Source organism: Morus notabilis, unplaced genomic scaffold (assembly GCF_000414095.1).
Source record: "Morus notabilis unplaced genomic scaffold, ASM41409v2 Scaffold25, whole genome shotgun sequence".
Taxonomy (NCBI): Eukaryota; Viridiplantae; Streptophyta; class Magnoliopsida; order Rosales; family Moraceae; genus Morus; species Morus notabilis.
Genome location: NW_010357699.1, coordinates 143,474 through 169,728, shown reverse-complemented (window position 1 = coordinate 169,728; position 26,255 = coordinate 143,474). Strand labels below are relative to the sequence as shown.

Genomic DNA, 26,255 nt, shown 5'->3' with positions numbered 1-26,255 from the left:
TGTTCACTTTACGGATTTGAATTTTTAATTCGAATTAAGATGTGATATTTTTTAAGAGTTTTTAACTATAATAAAAAAAATTAGATGTGATATTTTTTAAATTTTTAATTATAAAAATTTAAAATTGAAAATTCGAATAACCGAACTAGTTGTCCGAGGGCCAAGGGTTGGTGAATTTAATATTTTTGAAATAGAATCTTCAGTTGAAGAATAACGAGCTCAAAATTATGGCGTACGTACAATATTCTTATATACTCAACTGTGATGAATAAAAAATATATATCCATTCACACACACCTTATTAACAAATTTATTAAATTGTAAAGTATATTTTATTAATATTTCTACAATATTCATGTCTTAGTAGTGACTTAAGGTCATGCTGGCTTCGCATATGAAAAAGAAAGAGAATTAGGAGTGATTCTCTATTCTATGTATATCACATGTTTCCTTAGAAAAATAAATTCAGCTAGCCTTAGAAAAATAAATTCAGTTAGCCTCACTCACGACATAGAAAATGAGGAAATGAAATGATTATAATCCATACAACTCTTTTGACCTAACAGAAATACTAAATGGACAATTTACTAATTACATTTGATAAGATTATTATTATTATAAATTTTAATAGACCTTATAAAAGAACAGGAAGAATTTGATTTGGTGCGCATGCATAAATTATATGATATAATTTATTTTCTTTGTAATGAAAGGTCCCAGCAACGGCTATAGAAAGTTGTTGGTTGGCGACGCAATTGACGACTTTCAATTGATTGATAAGTATTCAAGCAACAAAAACAATAATAAAAAAAAAGAAATGATCCATGTGGGTCCCACATAAGGATTCACCTGTTCAAACAACTTTTTACTATAATTTGTAGGTAACAATTTAGGAGGTGAGGAGAGAACTATGGCAAACTATGCATGCAAATGACTGTCTTATTCGTGTGAACAAAACCGAGTGGTTCTACATTAACGTTTTTGGGCAACCTAATATAATTTGTACGCGAAATTGACAGGCTTTTGCTGTGATTTGGGTCAAATTCAGCATAAAAATCCAATGCGGTATTCAAACCATTAACCAACCGCTGGAAAAGCACTATTCCGAGTCGGTCGTGCAATCAAAATCTTGAAAACTACAGAAAAGTCTTCCCAAGTTTCAAAATTCCTGTCCCCACCGCCGTATCATTCCCTCCTTAAATTTGCACTCCACATTTAAGCTATTCATGATTCCGTTTATTTTACCGATTTGAGTTTAAAATTTAAATTTATTACAGTAAAAAAATCTCAGAAACAGTCGCATCTAACTTTTTTACTGGAGTAAAAAGCTCTCACATAAAATCACATTTTAACTCGAATTAAAAATTCAAATCATCAAACTAAACGGATAGCTCTCAGTCAATAAAGTAACCATAGACGAAAACAAAAATACATTTTGGTAACATTTCTCTTTCGAGAATAGCTGAATTATACGGCTATTGGAGACACCAACAATGCCGAGGAAGATGATTTGTTCACTTGCTTATTTCTAATAGCTTACTTCTATTCTTCTATTCAAATTTTGCTACATGTGTAAATCACCCATTTTTATTTGGGGCTTGGGCCACATTAAAGCCCTACAAAGCGTGGGCCAGACCAATCAGGTTTTCTTATTGGGCCAAAACGGGCTCTTACCTTATTTTCTTGTTCTTCTTATTGGGCCACATTAAAACCCTACAAAGTTTGTCAGCAACTTGCTTATTTTCTTGTTCTTATTTTCTTGTTCTTGAACTTGTTCTTCTTCACCAAACCCTCGCAGAAGAAGGGCGAGCGTTTCTCTCGCAGTTTCGCTCCCTCCTTTTTTTCCCTCCCCTAGGGGTTTTCAAAAAAAGAGGAATTTTATCCAAAACCTCAATTCGTAATCCACAACAAAAATCCCTCAAAAAAAAAAAAAAAAAGAAGAAGAAGAAAACTCTCCCACATTTCAAGAAAACCAGAACACAACAATGGCGTTTCCGCTCTTCTCCACCCCACAACAACAACAACAACAAACGCCTCCGACGTCGTTGTTTCAGCCTCAGCCGTTTCAACAAAGCAGCCCCTTTTTGTCTCAACAACAACAACAACAAACGCCACAACCTTTTCAAACACCAACACAACAACCTCAGCAGCAGCAGCAACAACTAATACTACTACAACAACAACAACAACAGCAACAACAACAGCAGCAACAACAACAACAACAACAACAACAACAACAACAACAACAACAACAACAACAACAACAGCAACAACAACAACAACAGCATCATCAACAACAACAACAACCTCAGCAGCAGCAGCAACAGTTGTTTCTGTTCACAAACGACAAGACTCCCGCGACTTACGGCACCAAGTGGGCCGATCTCCATCCCGATTCCCACAAAATCCTTCTTCAGATCGAGTACGCTTCTCTTTCCAAAGTTTGAATCTTGTTAAAAAAAAAAAATTGAACTTCTCCATAATGGGTTTTTAGCTATTTGTCCCAATTGGCTGCCAAGAAATCAAATGTAGGACTTTAGGGCAAAATTGCTTATTTGTGCTTTTGTAATTTAGGACTTGGAAGCTTCTTTGGACATTCTCTCGGGAACATATTAGCACCTAGTTGAATAACTTAGTCAATTTTGTGATTATATATGAAACTCTGATTGCAAAATAATAGTGGGTTCTATTTTTTTTTTTAGTTGGCCTTCGATTGTTGTTGTTTGTACTTTGTTGGGGGCTATAATTTATACTTGAGCTTTAACTTGTGTCGTTTCTGTCGTTCGTTGTAATATGTTGTATGTGCATAGGGAGCGGATTCTGGAGTATAGAGATGAGAGCCAGAGGCTTGATCAGTGTAGTCGGCTTTACAATTCTTCGGTTTCCAATGATGGATTTGAGCAGGATGCAAGCCATATTGTCCAGGTTAGATCGTCGTAGGGTCACATTTCTTTTCACTTTATGTAGTCTGTACTGCTTTTAGTTGCTTAGAGCTTGTGAATGTCGTTTAAAGTTATTATGTACCATTTAAAAAGAGCTGATTGTGTGCGTACTTTGTTAGTTTATGAGGTAGTGGAGATATAAATTGCACCTAGTAATTGATCATAAGGGTCCTGCTTCTCGCGTCTTAAATTTTCATAATCTTCAGCTTCAAATAATTAGATCTGTTATTACACGGGAGCGCTTTCCTATGAGAAGCAGTGTGTTTACAGTTACTTACATTAAGTGGTAGTAGCCTAGTAGTTAGCAGTTACCACTTTTATATTCTCAATATAGTTAATGTAGGCTGCAGAACAAAACTCTAATGCTATTACTACAGGAACTTGGCGGAATCAGTACTGCTATGGAAAGACAGAAATCTTTGTTGCATGAGCTAATGGCCTCTGTGAAAGATATGCTGCGGAACACTGAGGTTGCTGTTCGTTCTTTTATGATGCTACGTCCAAGGTTTGTTCATCCAAATATAGGAGGTGGTTCTATTGCCACTGCGCCTTCACAGCTTCCTGGAGCAACAGTACCACCCGGTTCAAGTGGTCAATCAACTGCCACCTCTATAGTGCCAGTCTTTGATTTCTACAACGGGATTCCCCGGAAACCTTCTCCTTTTCTACAGCAAACAGTTGCTAGATTTGAGAAGTACCTCTGCCAGTGTCGCCAGTGGATCGAAGAGTTAGAGCAGTTGCTCCTCTTAGATTCTGAAAAGAACTCTTGCAATGGTGCATCTTTGTTGCAGTCTCTTCCAAAAGTCATGTCAAATGTGCATGACTTTTTTGTTCATGTGGCTGCTAAGGTAAAGGAAAACATCATACAGAAAAGTTTTTATTTTAAATTGTATCATTTTTAGTAGCAAATACACAACCTCTCTCATCCGTGCAAAGTTAAGATTTTGATACTTGTGATGAATTACTGAATACTGATAAACTATGATGCATTCCTTAGGTTGAGAGCATTCATCAATATATTGAATCCATGAAAGCAGCTTATCTTGCTGACCAGCGGCGTCGAGGGGATGTGAATGATCCATTTCTTGAGGCCGATCGAAGGGAAACAGCAAGACAAGAAGCTGCTGCTAAGAGGGTACATCCAACTTTGCATTTGCCTGCGAATTCACAACCATCAACTCAAGTTGCAGGATTGCTTGCTAGTTCAGCTAGTCAAGGGACATCAACTGCACCACAGACATCTGCAGCGACTACTGCAGCATCATCTGGGAGTGGGTTCTCACTTTTTAGTACACCTGCTGCTCCATCGACCTCCATGTTATCTTCTCTGTTTACAACACCAACTGCTTCCGCTCCAACATCTTCTCTGTTTGGAACATCTTCTGCTAAACCTGTGACATCTCTTTTTAGTACTTCATCATCATCTTTTTTTGCGTCTTCCACCCCTTCCCTTCTCGGTAGTACTACTCCTGCTTTTGCTACTACCACTTCTGCTGGAGGTTCACTATTTTCATCACCATTTGCTTCTGGTACTCTCTTATCCTTTTTACCTCTAGATTAGAATATATATTTAGTTAACAGAGATTTTGTTCTTTATTTTTCATATCAAAATTTGGAGAAATAGTTGAGTGGCCGAGGGCATTGTGTATATTGTGGGAGTTTTGTTTATGTTAGCCTTGTTGATATCATAACCTGCCAAAGCAGTGTCCAGGACAAATTTGTTCTCTCAGAAATGCCATTTTTGTTTTTGCATTACTCGATAGATGTTGTCTTATCAAGTTCTTAAATAGTGATTTGCATGTTCTTGTACTTGATAAATCTTTCAATTCTACAATAAAATCCTGCAGACACACACTCTCATGAGGTATCGGGCATTTTCCTTTTGAGTTGTCTCAAATAGGTGTCTGTATTTGATAGGTTCTAGGGTTTCTTACACAGACAAGAAAAGAAAAGAACGAAAATGAGTCAAGAATCAAGAACTCTTATTGTATTATGGACAAATGTACACAACCGCAGTTCTTCGAGGGACTGCAACCTCCTAGCTGGCTTAATTGCCAAGCTCCTTTCTAACTCTCTCTTTGGATAACCCCCCGTACCCCCTCTGCTTCCTCCATTTATCCCTCTCTTCATTTCCCCCTATTTTGTTGTAACTAACTCTCTGCCCCTTAACCCTTCCCTTCTAACTTCCTCTAATCTGTTAGAAGCAAATCTATTTACACCCGTTTCCCCCTCCTAACGAAAACCTGTCTGACCAAAGGCTTGGTCCTATCAATTACTCCGCTCCCCAAAAGAGTCACCTTGTCCTCAAGGTGAAAATCCGAAAACTGTTGTTGGATGACATCAAACAACTCCCAAGAGGCCTCAAAATCAGGCAGATCCTTCCACTTAATCAACACTTCCAACTAGCCGGTGTTAGGAGAAAAACGAGTATCCACAAGTTGCGCTGGTTCGACACGTAACTCGAAATCCTCAGAAATGAGATAAGGAAGCTCTTGGGAAGTATCGGACACTCCAATAGCTTGCTTGAGTTGTGACACATGAAAAACCGGGTGAATCCTGGCAGAAACCAGCAATTGTAAACGATACGCCACTGGCCCCACGGGAGCCAAGATCTTATATGGGCCATAAAACCTAGGAGATAATCTATCGTTGACAAACTTGGCCAATGAACGATGACGATACGGCCGTAGCTTCAGGAAAACCAAGTCGCCCACTTGAAAATTGACGTCCCTACGTTTGAGATCGGCATGCAATTTCATACGATGCTGAGCCTGCAGCAAATGCATCTTCAGCTCATCCAAAAGAGTGTCCCGGGACTGAAGTTGCTGCTCCAACAACGAATTGGCAGCTGATCCACTCTCAAAGCGAAACAGCTTAGGAGGGTCACAACCGTAAAGGGCTCGGAAAGGAGTCATTCCCGCCGCGACATGGTAGCTTGTATTGAACCAATATTCTGCCCAAGGGATATGGGAAAACCACTGAGCGGGTTGAGTCGACACAAAACAATGAAGGTAAGCCTCCAGACATCGATTCACCACCTCGGACGGGCCATCCGTTTGAGGATGATAAGTGGTACTACGATGTAAGAAGGTGCCCTGTAACTTGAATAGTTCAGTCCAAAAGTGGCTAAGGAAGGCTTTGTCACGATTCGAAATGATAGTGCGAGGAAAACCAGGGAGGCGTACAATCTCCTTCACAAATAAGGCAGCCACATATTTGGTTGAGAATGGGTGGCGCAAACTGAGAAAATGTGCATTCTCACTCAAACGATCAACCACCAATAATATTGTGTCATGGCCCCCGGCTTTGGGCAATCCCTCCACGAAGTCCATCGTAATGTCATCCCAAACTTGAGTCGGAAGAGGGAGTGGTTGGAGCACTAGCGGGAGAAAGAGTCGAAACCTTATGTTGCTGACAAATAAGGGCACGCAGCCACGAACGACATGACATCCTGTTTCATTCCCAACCAAAAGAACTCTGAAGCCAGCCGTTTATAAGTTTTTAAAACCCCTGAATGGCCTCCCACCTTACTGCCATGGAACTCTCTCAACAAAACTGGAATGATGGAAGATCTTTTGGGAATCACCACACAATTCTTATAGAGCAATAAATCATTCACCAAGGTGTATCCTTTCACTGCTGTTGAATCAGCCAACAACTGAGCCTTGATTTCAGCCAATTTCGGATCCAGAAGGACTTGTTGGCGGATGGTGTCCCAATCAAAAGCTGCCGTGGAACTTAGGCGCATGAGCTCCAAATCTGAGGGTTTCCGGGATAAAGCATTAGCCACCCGATTCTCTACACCCGGCTTTTTTTGTATTTCAAAATCATACCCCAATAGCTTGCACAACAAATGTTGATGCTCCCCACTCACCAATTGCTGGTCCAGTAAAAACTTTAGGCTTTTCTGGTCGGTCCGCACATTAAAGTGTCGACCAAGAAGATAGTGACGCCATTTCTAAATAGCGAGGACCACCGCCATCAATTCCCGCTCATAAATGGACTTTGCGCGAGCCCTAGCCGACAAGACCTGACTGAAATAGGCAATTGGTCGCTGTTGCTGCATTAAGACTGCTCCAATTCCGAACCTAGAGGCATCCGATTCCAACACAAACGGCAGGGAGAAATCTGGTAAAGCTAGTACAGACGTCGTTGTCATGGCCGTTTTCAAGCTTCGGAAAGCTTCCTCGACTAACTGATTCCAATTGAAACTGTCCTTCTTCAACTGTTGGGTTAAAGGCCAGGCTATATGTCCATAACCAGCCACAAACCTTCTATAATACCCTGTGAGACCCAAGAATCCTCGCAACTCCTTAATAGAACGAGGAGTTGGCCAATCCAACATAGCAGAAATCTTGGTAGGGTCTGTTGACACCCCCTCACCAGAAATGATATGACCAAGATATTCCAATTGACTTTGAGCAAACATACACTTTTTTTGGTTGACATACAACTGTTGCTCCTCTAGTGTTGCTAACACCAAATCCAAGTGTGTCAAATGTTCATCAAAAGAGGTGCTATAGATCAAAATGTCATCGAAAAATATCAACACAAATTTCCTCAAGAAGGGTTTTAATACCTCATTCATCAATGATTGAAAGGTGGCAGGGGCATTGGTAAGGCCAAACGGCATCACTAAGAATTCGTAGTGGCCTTCATGGGGTACGAAGTGCCGTCTTCGGAACATCCTCGTCATCCATCCTAATTTGGTGATATCCGGCCTTTAAATCCAATTTAGTAAAAACGGTTGCCCCACCCAATTCATCCAAAAGCTCCTCAATTACCGGTATGGGAAATTTGTCAGGCACCGTAGCTTTGTTGAGCGCTCGATAGTCAACACAAAAGCACAAACTTCCATCTTTTTTCTTAACTAAGAGCACGGGACTAGAGAAAGGGCTTGGTACTTGGTTGGATTATTCCGGCTGCAAGCATCTCCTTTACCAACTTCTCTATCTTGTTCTTTTGGAAATGGGGATATTTATAAGGACGGACACTAATTGGGCCTGCTCCTCCCTGAAGTATGATGCGGTGGTCGTGTGAACGACGAGAAGGTAGACCAACCGGCATATGTAAGACCTTGGAATGCTGCTGCAACAAGTGTTGCACCGGTTCTTGAAGTAGACTTTCCGTGTTGGAATCAACTCGTAAGGTGCTTAACTCCAAATAGACTCCTTGACCCCCTTGTTTAATAGTGCAGAACATTGCCTTGAGAGAAACCATAGCCTTAGAAAGGCTCGTATCCCCTTTTAAAATCACGCCTTCCCCTACTTTGAATTTCATAACTTGAGTCTTCCAATTGACATGCATCCCTCCCAAGGTTTCCAACCACTGCATGCCCAAAATCACATCGACTCCCCCCAATTCCAGTGGCAGAAAATTCTCAACAATTGTCAAACTCGGTAGAGTCAAAACTACTACCCTACAAAGCCCCTTTCCTCGAACCAATTCCCCCGTCCCCACTTGTACACCAAAACTAGTAGTTGGAACAACTTGAATTGCTAACTTTTTCATAGTTTTTAAGGAAATGAAATTATGTGACGCGTCGGAATCAATCAACACAATTACCTCCTGTTGGGCAATGGTACCACGAAGCTTCATGGTCTTTGGAGTAGATAAGCCCACTACCGAATTCAAGGAAAGTTCAATAACCTCCTGTTGTACTTCCTCCATAGACTCCCATGGATGTGCTTGGTCTAGCTCTTCCCATTCAGCCTCATCCTCATCACTAACCAACATGATCCGTAATTCTTTCTTCTTGCATCGATGTCCCAGGGTGAACTTCTCATCACAACGGAAACACAAACCTTTCTCTCTTTTCTCCTGCAAATCGGAATCCGAAAGTTTGCGAAAAGGGAAATCCTTCTTTTGAGGTACTGCCTTCTCTATTACTGTCGGAAAACGAAGTAGGCGTTGTGCCCCACCATTGGCTTTTGAGGACAAGGTGGAGAACTCTCCACGAGCAATTCCTGGCTGTTGTGCCCGTGACCATTTCAGCCCAGACACCTCCTTTCACAATAATTCATTCTTCTCCTCTATCCACTGCGCTGTTTCCATAATCTCTCCTAACCTAGAGGGCTTCAATAGCCTTAGTTCTGCCCGAACTTCAGCCCTGAGTCCATTAATGAAAATCCCTTCCAATATCTCCTCTGGAACATCCCTGAGCGGAGTTGCCGTAATTTTGAACCTCCGGCGGTAATCAGCCACCGTACCATCTTGCTTAATTGCCAAAAACTTTTCGCATAAACTTCCTTCCTGAGACGAACGGAAACGCTGCAAGAGAGCCATCTTGAACTCCATCCAATTGAAGAAAGGCCTTCTCCCATTTTGCCATTGGAACCAGGACAAAGCTTCATTATCCAAAGCTATTCCTGCCGTGATCAATTTCTCTCTTTCTGAACAGCGATTGATTGCAAAAAACTATTCCATACTGAACGCCCATCCGTCTGGATCATCCCCACTGAAAACCGGGCATTCTATGTGCTGCCGACGATTAGCCATCCATTCTTCGTCCACGAGGACTTCTTCCCGTCCTCCCATGTTCCTCTTGACTTCTTTGCTACTCCCTTCCCCGTGCGGAAAACCAGCCCTAGCAAATTCCCGCCGACATTCCTCTCTCGTTCCTCCTTGCCACGCCTCTCTAGCCATACCCGCGAGCGCCAACCCCACTGCCAGCTCCACCGCCATTCCTTCGGAATCCCTCCTCCCTAGTCGTGCCCCACCAATCGCCTCGGTACCCAAAGGTTCCCCCCCTCTGATTCCTCACCGGCACTTCCTGTCCTCCGTCACACCTGAGAATCTCCTCCGTCACCCTACGATCCACCGCGCGATTCTCCTCTTGCGAACCCAGTGCGACTTCTGCTCGAAGCTCATCCATTACACCGGGGTTAATCGGTGCTGGTCCGCCGTCTGTCATCGTCGTGATCACCTTCGCCTTCTCTGGCGCCGGAGCCGCCGCCGACGAATTCTTCACGTGTTCCTCCCAGAATCGACGAAGATCGATCAGGCTTTGGATCAACTCTGCCTTAACCTTGCCTACCTCCTTCTTCATCGCTTCTCTTATCTCCTTAATCTCCCTTTCGACGGTATCGAATCTCTCCGTCTTCCTGGCCGCCATAATCGCCCAGAAACGTTGCTTTGATACCAAAATGATAGGTTCTAGAGTTTCTTACACATACAAGAAAAGAAAAGAACGAAAATGAGTCAAGAATCAAGAACTCTTATTGAATTATGGACAAATGTACACAACCGCAGTTCTTCGAGGGACTGCAACCTCCTAGCTGGCTTAATTGCCAAGCTCCTTTCTAACTCTCTCTTTGGATAACCCCCCGTACCCCCTCTGCTTCCTCTATTTATCCCTCTCCTCATTTCCCCCTATTCTGTTGTAACTAACTCTCTGCCCCTTAACCCTTCCCTTCTAACTTCCTCTAATATGTTACAAGCAAATCTATTTACACATGTTTCCCCCTCCTAACGAAAACCTGTCTGACCAAAGGCTTGGTCCTATCAGTATTATTCTAAATATGCATAAAAGGTTTCGTGGAATTTTATAATTGGTCATAATTGGAATTTCTTTATTGGGCACTTGTTAAACCCTCGCTGTTATTCACTGTGTGCATTTTTAGCATAGTATTCACACGAAAGTAGTCAACATAAATTTTTGGCTACTGGTTTCATGATATAATTTTATTATCTTGACATACAATGATACAAATTTGTCTTTTCTTAAATATTTTTGCTCTTTAATATCTTGATTACCTAAGTGCGTTATTTGTTTTGAAGGTGCTGCATTATCAACTGCGACTAGCTTCGGACCTGCTTTGGTGAGTTAATTTTCTCTCAGCTCTCTGATCTTTTGATGAGTTAGAAAATTTTTATTCCCTATAGTTAACTATGTTTTTTTGCAATATAGAATGCTTAAACTAAAGCTTCACCGTGGTTAGAAGAATAAAAAACAAGGGTCAATAATACCAAACTAGTCGTACTTCATGTCTATCAGTGTAACCAGCTCTTTTTTCTGTATGTATGTCATGCTATGGATATTAATATGGTTCCTGTCCTATGTCCACACAGAAATCGTCGAAGCCTAAATCTCGAACTGGACGACGCTAGTCATAACAACTCCAGGATGTGAAATCCACAGGCCACTTTGTGTATGTATACAACTCAAGAAAAAAGTTCTTTTGCTCTCTTTATTGCTTTAAGTTGGCTTCTTTTGTTGTGTAGTTATTGGATCTTGAATTTTTCTTAGTTGAGTTAAAGAAAATCAAGTTTGCATTTGAGATGCTGCTGGCTCATTCTGGCTCATGAAGTCGAAGTTGCCTCAGTCTATTTGTTCCTCAAACTTCCACAAGATGCCCAAAGGTTCAAGTTAGTGCAACATTCCATGGTGCAATCTATTTTCGCGTTTCTTCAGATGTGATTTCCCACAGGGCAAAAGATGCAGTCCAATCGTGGCAGATGTAACGTGTCAAATAATTGCCTATAGTTGTAGATTCGATGTAGAATTTTCTCCATTGTCGAATTTTTTGCTTGCTAATTGGCTTAGGCAATCATGCTCTTCACCTCAAAATGATCACTAGTATTTCAGCTGGTTTGACCTCCATTGGCAAAACCATCAGATAATGTCCTTTGGTAGGACTATAATTGTGATGCATCTTTTAACGGCCCTTTTTGGCTGTTTTCTTTTTTGGGTTCAAATTCTTTTCGACATACTAATTAGCTACTTCTATGTATCAGCTGATATTGACATTCATTGAGAGTTGATACTGACTTCCATTAAGCCAAATAATCATCATGCAATACAGGAATTGTTCATGGAGGAGTTAATCATCATGCAATGTTAAAAGTTGGTTCACCCACTTGTTGGTATGTGAATAAGAATTCATGGTAGCAGGCATAGAATAACGGTAAATTTACTGTCTCTAATGTGTTAGGCTCTGTTCATTTCACCGATTCGAGTTTTGTTACAGTAAAAAGTTTTTAAAAACAGTTAAATCTAACATTTTTATTACAGTAAAAAGTCAACTCGAATTAAAAATTCGAATCAACGAACTAAATGGGCCATTTAAGTTGAGAGTTAACAATCTTTCACCCCCACTTCAATAGCGAGAAAAAAAAACCATAATCGCTAACTTCAATAGCGAGAAAAAAAAACCATAATCGCTAAATAATCGTATTGAAGATAAGTGAAGTCTCTACATGCTAGTTCAAGCAAATGCTGTATCAATTTCATCTCTTTGTGCTCTTATCATGTTTCCTTGTAACCTATGCAATTGCATTTGAGCTTCCGCAAGCTCTGGGTGTGATTGAATACCAGAAAAGAATACCTGAATATTATTCTTAGCCTCCAACCAGCTTAACCCTGGATCCTTTTCCGACATCAATCCTCTAAACTTTCTCCTCATCTTTGAAACACCATTCCACTCTCCGGAAGCTGCATAGAGATTTGAAAGCAAAACATGTGTTGCACAATCCTCTGGATCCAATCTCAAAACCTGCTCTGCGGCTTTGATTCCGATCCTCATATTTTTTCTAACGACACACGAACTTAGCAAAGTTCTCCATAACTCAGTATTATCCTCACCAAAAGGTGATTTGAGAATCATTTCCTCTGCTTCATCTAATAACCCATTTCGACTTAACAAACTCACCATGCAACAATAGTGCTTAGGCCCAGGCGTGATGCCATTTTCCAGCATATAGTTCCACACGAGCTTTCCCTGTTCGACCAATCCACGGTGGTGGCAGGCTGAGAGGAGAGACAAAAATGTTACTTGGTCTGGCTTCAAGCCATGTTTTAAAATCTCATCGAAAATCTGTAATGCCTCCGCAACCATTCCGTGGTGACTGTATCCGCTGAGCATGGAGTTCCAGCATTTCAAGTCAGGGTTCAAAGCTCGAGAAAAGATTGTGCAAGCATTTTCAATGACACCATTTTTGGCATACATATCTACCAGACTTCCCAAGACAGACATTTCAGCCTCATATCCTATTTTCACAGCCTGAGAATGAATCATCTCTCCCTGTCTTAAAATTGCAAGGTCGGCACACGCACTTAAAGCTCCACTGAGAGCAAAGGAATCAACCTTATGGCCTTCCCGACACATTCGACAATAGAATTTAATTGCGTTGTTTCCGTCCGCCAATCTAGAATAACTCGTGATCATCTCGGTCCATAGAACGACATCCTTATTGGAGATTGAGTAAAATACTTTTCCGGCAACTTCAGGTTCACCATTTTTGAAATACATAGAAACAAGTGTAGCTCCAACAAATACACTCTTCTCCAAGCCTGCTTTGATAACTTGAGCATGAAGAGGTTTCCCAATCTCAGATGCTAAGAACCCTGAAGTTGCAGAAATAACAGCTGCAAAAGTATGCTCATCCGGTTCAACAAAAGACATACCCTTTAACTCGACAAACAAACACATAGCCTTCTCCCCATCTCCGTTCTCCGCAACCCCGGAGATCATCGAGTTCCATGAAACCAAATCAGTGCTTCCCATTCTCCTGAAAAGAGTAAACGCCATCTGAGCATTACTGCAGTTGCAATACATGTCAAGTAGGGCATTCTGCAAAGTTAAATCAGCTTGGGAGTTGGAAATAACAACCCGGGCATGAACAAGTTGTCCGATTCGATAATCTCCCAATGTGCCACACGCATTCAGAACCATCGAATACGTGAATTGAGAAGGACTAACCCCGGTTCTCAACATGTCATAGAAAAGCTGAATCCCATTCTTCACCTCATCATTCCTCAAGTTCCCAAGTATAATGGAGTTCCAAGCAACAACATCTTTGTCAACTAACAACGCGAAAACTTTTCTCGCTGCCTTTAAATCCCCACAATTGGAGTACATTCCAAGTAGAGATGTCTGAACACGTTGGTCATTTGAGAACCCAAATTTCATTACTTGGTCGTGAAGCAAACAGCCCAAAAACCAATCTTCAAGCCTAGAGGAAGCCTGTAGTAAGCTTGTGAAAGTGGTGCCGTTAGGCTTATGACACTCAGCGGTCATTTGGTTACCCAGTTTCAAAGCCGAAACGGCGTTGTCTCGGGCGCGGGAATAGGCGGATATGAGGGCGTTGAAAGAGACGAGATTTCTCTGAGGCATTTTGTCGAACACCTTTCGCGCATCGCCGAGGGACCCGCACCTCGCATACATGGAGAGGACGTTGTTGTGAGTATACGGCGGCGAGTGAGGGACTACGGCGGCGACGGCTATGGAGGAGGTCAGGAGGAGAGCGTGGAGCTGACGCGCCAGTCTCAGTGACGTCACGGAGGTGCATTTTTGAACTAGAAGAGCTAAGGAAGCGGCTTCGTGCGACGTTGGCATAAAAACGCACCGTTTAACGCCGTTCTCAGGAACCATAGAAATGTCTGGAGCTCGTGATTGTGATTCTTCTCGGCTTTGCCACCTGATCGATGACTCTCTTCGTCCGTACAGAGTGAGTGTCTTGATCAATCCGAGGTTTTTTTGTTTTCTTTAAAGAATGTTGATAAATAACTGGATTTTCTCGGGAAAATTTTTGTTTTTCGTTGCTTTTGTAGGAATTAGATGTGGCTTCGGTCAGCAAAGAGAAGGAGAGAGAAATTCTGTTGGCTCTGTCTAAGGTTCAATTTCGCACTTCTCTTTCTTTTCGTAACTGTATGCAATTCCTTTGCAGCTAAAATTGACAATTTCTCTGCACTTAGTAGGTTTTCCGACAAGTTCAGCTCTTGAATGAAGAAGTTGATTCCGATAACGTCAGTCTCTCTCTCTATGCATACATACACACAGATATATTTATATGTATATATATAAATATATATAATATTTGCTCTAATGGCGGAAAAATTCACAAATGAACTTAAAAGCTTGGTTCTTGTGGGGAAACAGGGTTCAGTGGCGAAATTGGACTGCGAGAGCGAATTCTCAGATGGATGCGAATCACATTCTGAGGAAAATCAATGGCTCTCCAAAATCGTGACTGAACTGGTAAAGCTCTGTTTTGCTGATTATCCATACTTGCATATGAGCAACAATGGCGGTCTCTCTTCTACGACATGTCGTATAGCCTTGCTAAAAACGTATAGAATAGGCCTAATTAATTCCATCAAACTGATCTCAGATTTACTTGTAAACATTATTTTGCATTTTCTCTGCGCTTTTTTTTTTTTTTTTTCCCTGACCTTTGTTTTGCTTGTGTTGCTCTTTCAGGTGTACTTATTGACTATCAATAGTAAATATGTTCAGCATCTGGTGGGCAATGTTCTCGTTGTCGTTTCAGAGTTTGTGGCTGCATATGTATGTTAAACAATTTTATTCTGTTGAAAAGTTTAGCCTCCATTTATTTATCTTTTTTCCCCCCCAAGAACATAATTATTTTCATCTTTGGCTGCAAATAATGTTTGTAGGGAAGCAAGTGGGATGCGTTTATTCATTTCTTGTGTGCTAGTCTGGAATTGGCCATCAACACTTTGCTTTCGGGTTCTTTAACGCCTTCATTGCATGAAGCTGATGATTCTAATAGCAGTTCTTCAAGTTTCGCACTTGCATTGAAAGATAAGCTGAAAAATGCTAACTGGTCTGCAGTGGCTGGCATAGTTCGAGTTTTACGCCACATATTGAAAGATCTGGCACGGGAGGATGATGTCCAGTTTATTATCATCTACTTTGATGCGGTCACTTCGTGCCTTTTAAACGTGCCTTGGGATTCATTTACAGAACTTTTTGTTGCTCCGGATGGTGAAGCTCAAAAAACCTCTACTGCAGACAATTTAGTTCGACGATTCTTATTTTTGGGGTGTTTTATTCAGTTTCTGTGTTCCTTGGTGGAGCAAAGCGGTGCTGTGGAAGCTTCAGGTGGTTCTAAAGATAAGCATTCAGTTGTCTCTTTAGCAATTGTCCTTGTACCGAAACTTTTGAGTTGGTGTTCTGGCAAGTGGGGAGATACTGTTAACAAGTGCATCTTTCAATACTTGAGATACAAGATATTGGTATGGTAATCTTAACTTTTTGGCTAGTAAATTTAGAGGAAGATTCAACTGATATTATAAGATGCATTTGATTGACTAGCATTGTTCCTCTTTTAGTAACCTGAGCAATAGACTATGAGTTTGACGGTAAAGTTTGAACGTCTTAACCATTACAAGTTTGAATATGTATTAGTATCTCGTAATGTTTCAGTCGAGTAGATATATTTTCTAAGTTTTATGCTTTTTCAATTGGACAACTTTACAATTGATAGAATGATACAGCCATTTCCATCTATTTGCCCCGTTGTTGTGAAACTTCTAGCCCAACTCAGTGGTTAGGATGCAATTAGGTGATCTGGAGTTGCTCTTTAACTTCTCGAAGCATATAATTTGTGGTGGGGAGTTGCCTGGGGAAAAAAACTGTTTTAGTAGCTCAAAAGCTGATTTTTACGATTAAGTAGTTCTTGGCACTTGTGGACATTTTTTTTTGAGAAACATATATAAATTGTATTTGCATTACATGAGATCATGAATTGAGCTACAGCTACATATTGCAGGTGCTGATGATCAGGCTTAGTTTCCAAACTTCTTTGGATTGCTCAGTTCTTGTTTCATGGTTGCAACTTATACATAATTACTTTAGTCAGCTTTTGCGACAACCCATTACTTCACTTGAGTTGGTTCAAAATGACAGTCTTGAAGGCTCTCCATTCCTATCGAGTATTTCTGACGAAGAAGTGAATAATCTATCCTCCCTCCATGTAAAAAGACGAGCTATTTTCCTTTTACTAAGGTGTTCCTTTAGTCTGATCAACTTGAGAGGCAGCACAGATGAGAAATGTACTTGTGGAACTAAAATTTTATGCTTGCGCTGCAACACAAATGTGGAGTTGAAGTATTGTGGAAGACAGAAAGGCTTGATAGAGCTTTCTAACTGGCTTCAATCGCATCTTCCAACTAAAATTTTTCTGAACTCCGAAATGTACTTGCAAAAGAGGGTGGATTTTACCTTGTCCTTCCTCAAACTATACATGCATGAGGTTTGTTTCCTTGCAATGCTGAATTGGCTAAGTAGACACTTTTACTCTTAGTCATTTGTTTTTTTTTTAGTGTTATTTACTATTAATATTTTCTTAAAGCCCCCGTGTTCTTTTTTCTGAACTGCAGGATGATTTATTATTTAAAGTGCTTTTACAACTGCTCTGTGTACCCTTTCCCGCAGAGGAACAGTAAGCAGAAAATATTCCAGTTTGTTCCTTGTCGATGTAATTGGCTTTCTCAACGAACTCTTTTTGTGTTGTATAGGTTTCAGAAGGAAAAGGCGGCTTTACAGGATGCAGAACAAGATATGCTCTTTCATGTTTCAAACCTTTTTAATCCTGTGCACCTATTCCATCTCTTTCTTGCAGAGGCAAGTATACCATATTAGGGGGACATTTGGAAGTCCCCGTACCTATCTCTGGATCCTCTTCATTTGTTAATTTCTCAGTAAATGGCTTTTTGAATACTTAAAACTGTTACACATTAAGGGTGTTTTTTCCTGATATGTTTCAGTTACACTATGATCATCAAGTGCTTCTGGATTATCTTATTTCAAAGGATACGGGAACAAGTTGTGCAGAATATCTTTTGAGGTGTGTAAAAATAGGTGCTTTATTTTATATTCGCTTTTGTCATTATATTTGGTGCAGGATTTTGATGCTGTTTATGGACTTTTTACTTGAATAGAAAAATAGCAAAAAGAAAACAGAAATACTTGAACTTCTGAGGATGGCACTGCGGTTTTTTTCTTTGTTATTTACTTTGAATTTTAATCTTGTATCCATTTTCATGATTAGTGTGGTAGATATCTCTTTCTCACACTACTAAAATTTTGAGGATGACCCTCTAGTAATCTATTTCTCACAGTACATTTTCATAATTGTGTCCATATTATTTTGGAATGCTATTTGATGTCCTTTAATGCCTGTTTTTAGGTGCTTGCGTGCAGTTTGTGATTCATGGTGCTTATTTGTAGAATTCTCAATGGGTGGACAGTGGGTAAATCAATCATCTCACAAGAAAAGGAAAAAGTTATGTGACTCAACCTCTCAAGCAGAGGAACATTCTGTGCCGGTGAAAAAGGACGAAATTCTTGCATCAATTGGGGAGGAATGTAAGAAAGGGTATAAAAAGGGCGGCGAGCAATATCGACCTAGAAGAAAGCCATACATAGAAGCCAAAGAGTGTTTGCTAGCACTTAAAGTTTCTGTTGAAAGTCTTCACCAAAAGAATCTGTTTCCATACAATCCAAATGTGCTTTTGAAAAGGTAAGTTTTATTATCTAAAAAGCTATCAAGAAGACAAACCATCTTGTGAGATATTGCATTTCTAACTGACCTATTTTATCTCTTCTTGTAGACTAAGGAGATTTCAGGAGCTCTGGGTTAAAGCAGAACAAAATCACCTCTGAAAGATTAAACGAGACTAATTTAAAGTACAGGCAGCACTAAATGTTAGCAACTTAGCAGGGGTGCAACAGTTAAAAAAGAAGATCCTGCCAGAAGTGAGGAGCGATCTTTTTTGGAGATTTCATGTTTCTGGCCAGAGTAAAGCTGAGAAAGATGTGAATCACCGAGCCCATGTTACAATAAGGGCTCTTTATTACAGTGTAAAATTTCCAACATGGTTTAAGAAGTCCTCAATTATTCCCATGGTTTAAGAAGTCCCCAATTATTTCCAATACAATATGCATATTTTTTTAATAGTAGTTTTCACATTCGTCAGCAGGCTCCATTGGCATGATCATAAACTATTAAAAATAGATGGAAATATGTATTTTGAGTAATTTCAACATTATCAAAGGTTGGACCTAATGCATAACAGCAGAAGCCAGGCAAGAGATGGAGAAGAGAGGAAGTCATTTTGTGCTCGTCCATGGATCGTGTCATGGAGCTTGGTGTTGGTATAAGGTGGCCGCTCAACTGAAGTCAACGGGACATAAGGTCACAGCTCTGGACATGGCTGCTTCCGGTGTACACCCGAAGAAGGTTCATGAAGTCAGTTCAGTTTCTGACTACGCTGAGCCACTCTCGGATTTCATGGCGTCCCTCCCACCAGAGGAGAAGGTCATTCTAGTGGGTCACAGCGCGGGTGGAGTATGCACCTCTCTGGCCATGGAAATGTTTCCTCAGAAGATTTCTGTTGGGGTCTTCGTCGCAGCATTTATGCCTGGTCCTGACTTGAGCTTCTCTACCATAAATGGAGAGGTACACGTGCTCTCTGTCTTTGTCATAATATACATGTGAACTTCCATGTCGAGTTTGTTTCCTTAAAGAAGTTGCTTTGCATTTTACATCAATTATAAACTTCGTAGTTGAAAACTTGAACTGAGTTTTCCTTGAAGGGCATTTTATTATCATATAGCACCAAATTTAACAATCTAAATAATCAATGATAATAAAATTATGTCTTCATACGTACGAAAAAGATTCCACCGCATGGCAATTTGAAAATCATCAATGTCTTTGTCGATTTTTGTTTCTAGCGCTGAGACATTTTTTTATGCGAGCAAGACAAATTTATAATTAATAATACGTATTGGTCACTCTCTCTCTCTCGTCATCCCATATAATTGTACCCTCGTTACTCATCTCTCAGTTATACAAAACCTTCCATAAATTGTCGTTGTCTGATTGTTGAAATTTCCTATGCTCGCTCAATCACGTTTCTCTTTCCTCATCCAGGTTTTTCCTAGAGCGAAAAAAGAAATGCAGTAAAAAAGCATTTAGTACACCAAAAGATACTGTTGTTGTTGTTGTTGTTTTTTTTTTATTATTAAATTTTTAGCAACGAAAATTGTGTAGAAAACGACTATAAAATATGGGGCAATTGCCCAAGTTCATCTTTTAAGAATTAAAAGGGGCTTTTCTTTTTTCTTTTTTCTTTTGGGTGCTAAAAAAAATACTTATTTAGGACTAGTCCTAAGATCTTGAATAGAAATTATAATATTTAGAAACGTAACAACCAAATGCCATTGTATTCATCGATAAAATACCATGGTGAAAGTGACAAGTGAAAATTTTCTTTGGTGAATATGCAGTACGGTCGAAGCATAGACTCTTTCATGGACACACAATTTACGTCTGATCAGGGGCCTGGCCACCCTCCCACAGCCGCAATCTTTGGCCCCAAATTCTTGGAATCCAAATTGTACCAGCTTTCCCCTCTAGAGGTAAGACCTTATATTAACCTCTCTCACTGATTCTCTTTTCCTTTCTTGTCTTCCAAAAAAAAAAATGTTTGGGTGGAGAGTTTAGGGCCCGTTTAGTTCGCTGATCGAGTTTTTAATTCGAGTTGAGATGTGACTTTATGTGAGAGCTTTTTACTGTAACAAAAAAGTTATATGTGACTTTCTGAGAGATTTTTACTGTAGTAAAATTCGAATTCTAAACTCGAATCGTTGAAATGAACGGGGCCTTTTTGCTCCACAAAATCTGGGACACTTGACGGGCTCTACACGTGTGTATAGCGCATACATGTGTGCACGCTCAAACACCCTGGTGGGAGTGACTCGAACCCAACATTTAGCTAACTCGGGGCATGTTTATCTTGTGTAAATAAAAAGAGAAAGGAAGGAGTGCCTCCCTTTCCCAATTACTTGTGTTTAGTTACAAAATCAAGAATAGTAATTTAGCTGGGCCTACATGATGTAGGGAATGAATATCAAATCCTAACGCCCCTAGTATTGTTTACCGGTTAATTGTATTGTCTACTTGTATACCCTTATCAAGCCAACGATTGTTCAATTATGAACAGGAACTTCGTAATCAAATTAATAAGATTCCTATTTTTTAGTTTAGTAAACACAAAAAGAAAATTTGTGATTCCAATTTCAAATAGATGACCAAACATTTGAAAGAAAATCAATCGTCTTCGTTCTTATTCTTTTGTTTTCCAAACTCGTCAACTTTCTCATTACATTATATTACTATTACGGTTTTGTAAACATGCTCTTAATTTTGTTTTTTGTTTGTATCCTTTTTTAACCTCTTCACGTCTAACATTGGAATTGAGCCAGGATTTGGTTCTCGCGCGGTCATTGGTGCGACCGGTCAGTCTGTCAACCACTGCATTATCGTCGGAAGAAGAACTGACCAAAGAGAAATATGGATCGGTTCGCAGAGTCTACATTGTGACCAAGGAAGACAATGTGGTGAAGCCTAATTTGCAAGAGTGGATGATCGAGAACAACCCCGTCAATGAGGTAAAGGTGATAAACGGTTCTGATCACATGGTGATGTTCTCTAAGCCACTCGAGCTCCGCTCCTGCCTCCAGGAGATTGCTGAGAAATACTATTAGAAAGAACAAAAAATCATAATTAGGTGATAAATAATACAACTACCTTGGTATTAAGGTAATAATTAAGTGATAAACTGTGTCATGCACGGCAGTACTTCAAATAACTTCGGCCTTAAAAGGGAAAAAAAAATCAGATTTGTTTGGTTTGTGATAACTCTTCAAATATGCATTATGCTATTGAGTTATGTTATTGTGTTTCTTTGATCAAATTATACTATATACTATACGAGGCACTGGATTTACTGTTCTTTAAACAGTGTCCGGTCTTTTTTCTCCTTCAGCTTTGAAAAAATTCCATTTGTGTTCATGACTTTTGTTTTTACCGTTTTGCCTTTAGTTTCTTATTTCTTCATTGTTTTTTGTATGAGCGCTTTCGACTTTTCGTCTTTTCTTGGCGCTGCTTTTTCACCGAGAGAGAGAGCTCTGCGTGGGAAAGAGAGGGAGTGGGGAGTGGTGGGCCCGCCTGGGAAAAGAGAGGAGAGAGAAAGAGAGGGAGTGATAGAGAGAAAGAGAGAGAGTGGTGGAACCCACTTGAGAAAAGCGAGAGAAAGGGAAAGAGGGAAAATGGACTATCTGATCCTTCCATATTTTTCATCTGACGGTAAAAAAACCAGTTTTATTCACTAATTATTATTACTTAATAATTTTGGGCTTATTTGTAGTCTAATTTTGCTATTCTAACACAATTTCGTACTAAATTTTTGATACTGTTTAAATAAAAATGCTATAAATGATTCAATAAAAAATAAAATTTATAACAATATACTAAAATAAAATAAAAGCACACCAAATTAAGTAAAAACAAATTAAACAAAATCAAATGCAATTGATTTAAACACAACAAAATAATTTAAAATCTTTTTTTTTTGTCTTTTTGCTTCAGATCTTTTTCTCGCATTTTTATTTCTTTTACGTCGTTATTTTCTTCTTCTTCTTTTTCTTTTTTTTTTCTTAAAAAAATAATTTGACAACCGTTATTTTAAATGAATCGCACACGCAACGCACACGATAATAACTAGTTAGATACTAAACGAACGACATAAATTGTTAACGTATGGCCCTGGGGGATAAAGTTATTTAAAAAAAATTATTTTTTGTTGGGAATTTTTTTTAAATTTATTTTTTATTTCCCAAGTTTTTAATACACACCCAAAGGCCAAACAATATTTTAAACATAATTCAAGGTTCAAACCAAAAAATAAAAAGCACATCCAAGTACCAATTCATGTTTTAAACCAAAATGATTCAAACCACCATGTTTTGAACCTGTAAACCAAACGAGGGCAATATGATTTGGCCCTATTCTTTTCGTGGCTTCAAGTGGAAAATTTGAATAAAATTTAAATTTTCTTGAGAGAGAATGTTGTAATAAAATGGCTAAATGGTAATTTAAACTGTGAAAAGAACGAGGCTATAATGGGTGCATTTAGAACTCGTTCTAAAATGATTTTATTTTTTGTATGAAAATGGAAATGAAAACATTTTCAATCTCAGACATAAATTATTTTTGAAAATGCGTTTGTTATTTTTATCAAGAGATTATTTTCAGTATAAAAAATCTATTAATGTCTCTCTCTCTCTCTCTCTATTCGAGAGAGGAGAAAACAGAAACAAAAAATGAAAAACGATTAAAAGTCATTTTTCATTTCTCTACCATTTTACATTAAACCAAAAAATCGTTTTCATTCCGTTTTTTTGTCTTTAATTATGCCAAATGCCGTTTCTCTCCCGTTTTTATTTTTCTTTCTTGAAAAACGTAAAAAATAAAAACAACTCCAAATACAACCAATATTTTTCAAGACCAAGGATATAACTATCTGACATGTTGTTTGACTACAAGAAACTCCTGATGCGAACAAAAGACATGTAGACAGTAGAATCCTCTTTGAAAAATAGCATGGTTTGTTTGAATCAAGATTTGTTGTCTCATTTTCTTATTTTGGTAGTTCTATAATTAAATTTTGACACCGAATTGTTTAAGTATTTTTAGTATTTTATTTTTATTTATGTGGTTAAATTCTTAAATTTAGATGATATGATAAATAATACGTCCGAGAGATATCAACCGAGATAGAAAATGGGAACAAAGATCTGGACTCGATTGTTTTAGGATAAAAAGTAGGACATCTACGATTGAAAACGAAAAATTTTCCCGGCTCCAAGAAAAACGGCATAAAAGCACGAAATGTCGTTTTTAGAAGAGGAGTAATTTACATGTTGTTTTCAGCGACAAACACCGAGTATGAATTGCACGTCGTTTGATATTATAAAAGGCGACATCCAATAATCCAAAGGGCAATGTTGATCATATTTGAAAATTGAAATCGTTTTATTTGAAGTTGAAGCGTTATCGCCTGTAGTCCTGCACTATCGAAATAGCTTTTTTTTTTTTTTTTTTTTTTTTTTGCCTTTCCTATTCTTTCTATTTTTCTAATGTAATCTGAATAATAAACTGATTGATAATCGAGATTTATATATAAAACCTATGGTGATCAGGGTCAAAGAGAATATTTATCGATCACTTGGACATGCCACTAGAGGACTCTGACATTGAGTATCCAGTTTTCTCTATCTTATACTCTCTTCTTAATACGTTGTTTCTTTTTTCTCATAATTGTTTGCCTGACCTTTTAAGCATCAGAGTGATTTCTATAGTTAATGTCCACTAAAAAGAGGAGAGGAGTGTCGATGTTGAGACATACACTCCATTGAGCGGGGATTATCCCTCTCTCTATCTTTTTATTTTTTAATTTTTTAATTTTTAATTTCAATTTTGTCCCACTTTATAAGAAAAATTACAACTGTGTCCACATTCAATAATTGAAATAACTGTGCTTGTTATTGTGTTAAATTGAAAAACTAACATGTGTTATAATGGAAAACAGGTTTTTGGTTCTTGCTCTATCACTTCATAGATCTTTTCCTCTTTTTAATGACGAAGAATTGGTGTTGAACGAAACCAAACTCACCAAGGGTAAGTATAGATCGGTTCGTAGAGTATTCATCATACGCGATCAAGATTATGCGATCAATGAGGGTCTAAGGTGGATGATCGAGCGGAATCCACCTAATGAAGTGAAGATCATAAATGGGACGGATCACATGGTTATGTTCACTAGACCTCTAAAACTGTTCTCATACCTTGACAAGATTGCTGAGAACTATTATAAATAATTAAGTATAAGTTCCATATATGTTATTATAAGAAAAACAGACAGATTGGCTAAATTATCATTTTTTTTTTAAGACCAACTTTGGAACATTTTAAAATCAGGGATCAAAGTGCGGGATTGAGGATAAACCTCAGGGTGATTTGTGAGATTAACCCAAAATATTATATGTTGTAAAATGGCCATATAAGTTTGTGATAAAATAACTAAAACTCGTATAATATTGAGATAAGCAACAAAGAAGACACTTTATGTACCTTCGTCCAAGGAGGTTTTGACGGAGCATGCATGTGTTGGTTCAAGTAGGCAACTCTACAGAAATCCTGAGGCCACAACAGGTCACAGCTCTAGGTGGGTTCATACAATGCCGTAATGAAATTAGGGAAGACAAAATTTCTTGTCTTACACAAGAATTGGGAAAGAATTTTTATCTTGAAAAAATTCCTCTTATATAATTTCAACGTGGAAGCACTTCTTTGACTACTCGTAACTGCATGCTCTTGGCTACAAATAATTCCAAACAGCTTCCTATTTATGCAGTTTCCCGAGTCTATACATACCTCTTCTTTGTTTGTTTTGATTCTTCTAACATTCTTGTCACATTGCAATTCATGATTGATTCTCTCCAACAACTTTTGCACCTTATAATGAAAACACAATATATTATATATAGTATATGCAGAACTAACCAATATGGAAAAGGAGTCCAAGATGAGAATTATACCTTTTTATCTGCTTGTAAATTTTCTTGTATTCTCATCAAATGCCAAGTTTGAGACTTCGCAATCTAGTCCATAATTAAGCAAAGACTTTAATGGTCAAGATAATACGGCAATTCAGACCAAGAGACATTTTGTGTTGGCTCACGGAGGTAGTCACGGTTATGGCAGTAATATGGGTTACGACATGATGTGTGACAATATTGTCACCGCTCGATTTTAATAGAGTTACAACCTTGTACCAGCACCAAGCTCCATGACTACCTCCGTGAACCAACACAAAATGTCTCTTGGTCTGAAATTGCCGTATTATCTTGACCATTAAAGTCTTTGCTTAAGTATGCACTAAAATACAATAACATCCAACAAAATTAAGTAAATAATAGTATAAAATTTTAAGTATAATTATCATGATATCACAAATTCACAATAAAATCTAAATTATGTAATGATATATATATATATATATATTAGTTTTTTACGAGTTTCGTGTCGTGTTCGGGTTAGGCGGGTCCAACCCAAAATTAACTTGTGTTTTTCGTGTCAATTTCAGGTCGATCCAATTCTAACTCGAACCTCTTTTTCTCAACCCTAACCCGTGAAATTTGTGTCGTTTTCGAGTTGTATTGGCTACTTCTGGAATCGACGGCCCTGTTTGTTTTTGTTTTCGTTTTCATTTTTCACGTTTTTCGAAGCTAAAAAATGAAAACACAATCTAAAAACGCGTTTGGCGCAAAACTTTTCAAAAAACAAAAACAAAAACGTTTTTGTCTTTTTGTGAAAAACTGAAAACGAAAAAAAGACGGGCCTGTTTATTTGCGTTTTCATTTTCGTTTTTCACGGTTTTCAAAGCAAAAAAATGAAAACGGGTGTTAAAAACGTGTTTGGTGCAATTTTTTTTAAAAAACAAAACCAAAAACGTTTTTGTCTTTTTGTGGAAATCAGAAAACGAAAAAAAGGTGTTTTCATTTTCTCATTTTCGTTTTTTGTTTTTTGAAAAACAGGTTTCACTTTTTTTTTTTTTTTCATTTTCTTCTCTCTTTTCTGAAACCGTTTTTGTATTATATATGTTTATTTAATATTATTATTTAATATATTATTATTTAATATATTTAATAATATTAT

General features: G+C 38.6%; 5 protein-coding genes across 6 annotated transcripts in view; 4 read left to right on the top strand and 1 right to left on the bottom strand.

Moving 5' to 3' along the window:
* The first annotated feature begins 1,759 nt into the window (after nt 1-1,759).
* Nucleotides 1,760-11,700, top strand: LOC21403185 (nuclear pore complex protein NUP58). 2 transcript variants are annotated; one of them, XM_010090694.2, is made up of 7 exons: nt 1,760-2,422; nt 2,811-2,925; nt 3,320-3,790; nt 3,940-4,471; nt 10,722-10,762; nt 11,013-11,092; nt 11,191-11,700. In XM_010090694.2, the coding sequence occupies exons 1-6, from the start codon at nt 1,986-1,988 to the stop codon at nt 11,049-11,051; spliced, it is 1,635 nt and encodes a 544-aa protein (XP_010088996.2). In that variant the 5' UTR covers nt 1,760-1,985; the 3' UTR covers nt 11,052-11,092; nt 11,191-11,700. The 2 variants fall into 2 exon arrangements, with proteins under 2 accessions (XP_010088996.2, XP_024030669.1); XM_024174901.1 differs by having other exon boundaries at nt 11,166-11,700.
* Nucleotides 11,701-12,005: 305 nt separating this feature from the next.
* Nucleotides 12,006-14,412, bottom strand: LOC21403183 (pentatricopeptide repeat-containing protein At3g50420). The gene has a single exon (XM_010090692.2). It carries the CDS (start codon nt 14,312-14,314, stop codon nt 12,149-12,151), a length of 2,166 nt encoding a protein of 721 aa, XP_010088994.1. The 5' UTR covers nt 14,315-14,412; the 3' UTR covers nt 12,006-12,148.
* A 355-nt stretch (nt 14,413-14,767) lies between these two features.
* On the top strand, nt 14,768-18,382 carry LOC21403182. The gene is made up of 9 exons (XM_024175024.1): nt 14,768-14,920; nt 15,143-15,229; nt 15,340-15,921; nt 16,458-16,940; nt 17,068-17,129; nt 17,206-17,311; nt 17,455-17,534; nt 17,877-18,209; nt 18,301-18,382. The coding sequence occupies exons 1-9, from the start codon at nt 14,768-14,770 to the stop codon at nt 18,350-18,352; spliced, it is 1,938 nt and encodes a 645-aa protein (XP_024030792.1). The 3' UTR covers nt 18,353-18,382.
* Nucleotides 18,383-18,768: 386 nt separating this feature from the next.
* LOC21403181 (methylesterase 10) lies at nt 18,769-21,347 on the top strand. The gene is made up of 3 exons (XM_010090690.2): nt 18,769-19,148; nt 19,982-20,113; nt 20,960-21,347. The coding sequence occupies exons 1-3, from the start codon at nt 18,783-18,785 to the stop codon at nt 21,239-21,241; spliced, it is 780 nt and encodes a 259-aa protein (XP_010088992.1). The 5' UTR covers nt 18,769-18,782; the 3' UTR covers nt 21,242-21,347.
* A 2,768-nt stretch (nt 21,348-24,115) lies between these two features.
* Nucleotides 24,116-26,255, top strand: part of LOC21403180 (probable esterase PIR7A) — a 5,739-nt gene continuing 3,599 nt past the window's right edge. Inside the window, exon 1 of the mRNA XM_010090689.2 lies at nt 24,116-24,372. Within this exon, the coding sequence (XP_010088991.2) occupies nt 24,116-24,372 (257 nt within the window). The remainder of the gene's footprint in view (nt 24,373-26,255) is intronic.

Bases quoted from the DNA above. Each gene is read 5' to 3' on its own strand.
- LOC21403185 (XM_010090694.2), top strand. From the start codon at position 1,986: ATGGCGTTTCCGCTCTTCTCCACCCCACAACAACAACAACAACAAACG. The intron at 2,926-3,319 runs GTTAGATCGTCG...CTATTACTACAG, and splicing joins ATGCAAGCCATATTGTCCAG to GAACTTGGCGGAATCAGTAC. The intron at 3,791-3,939 runs GTAAAGGAAAAC...TGCATTCCTTAG, and splicing joins TTGTTCATGTGGCTGCTAAG to GTTGAGAGCATTCATCAATA.
- LOC21403182 (XM_024175024.1), top strand. From the start codon at position 14,768: ATGGCGGAAAAATTCACAAATGAACTTAAAAGCTTGGTTCTTGTGGGG. The intron at 17,130-17,205 runs GTAAGCAGAAAA...TGTGTTGTATAG, and splicing joins CCCTTTCCCGCAGAGGAACA to GTTTCAGAAGGAAAAGGCGG. The intron at 17,535-17,876 runs GTGTGTAAAAAT...GCCTGTTTTTAG, and splicing joins TGTGCAGAATATCTTTTGAG to GTGCTTGCGTGCAGTTTGTG.
- LOC21403181 (XM_010090690.2), top strand. From the start codon at position 18,783: ATGGAGAAGAGAGGAAGTCATTTTGTGCTCGTCCATGGATCGTGTCAT. The intron at 19,149-19,981 runs GTACACGTGCTC...GTGAATATGCAG, and splicing joins TCTCTACCATAAATGGAGAG to TACGGTCGAAGCATAGACTC. The intron at 20,114-20,959 runs GTAAGACCTTAT...GAATTGAGCCAG, and splicing joins ACCAGCTTTCCCCTCTAGAG to GATTTGGTTCTCGCGCGGTC.
- LOC21403183 (XM_010090692.2), bottom strand. From the start codon at position 14,314: ATGGTTCCTGAGAACGGCGTTAAACGGTGCGTTTTTATGCCAACGTCG.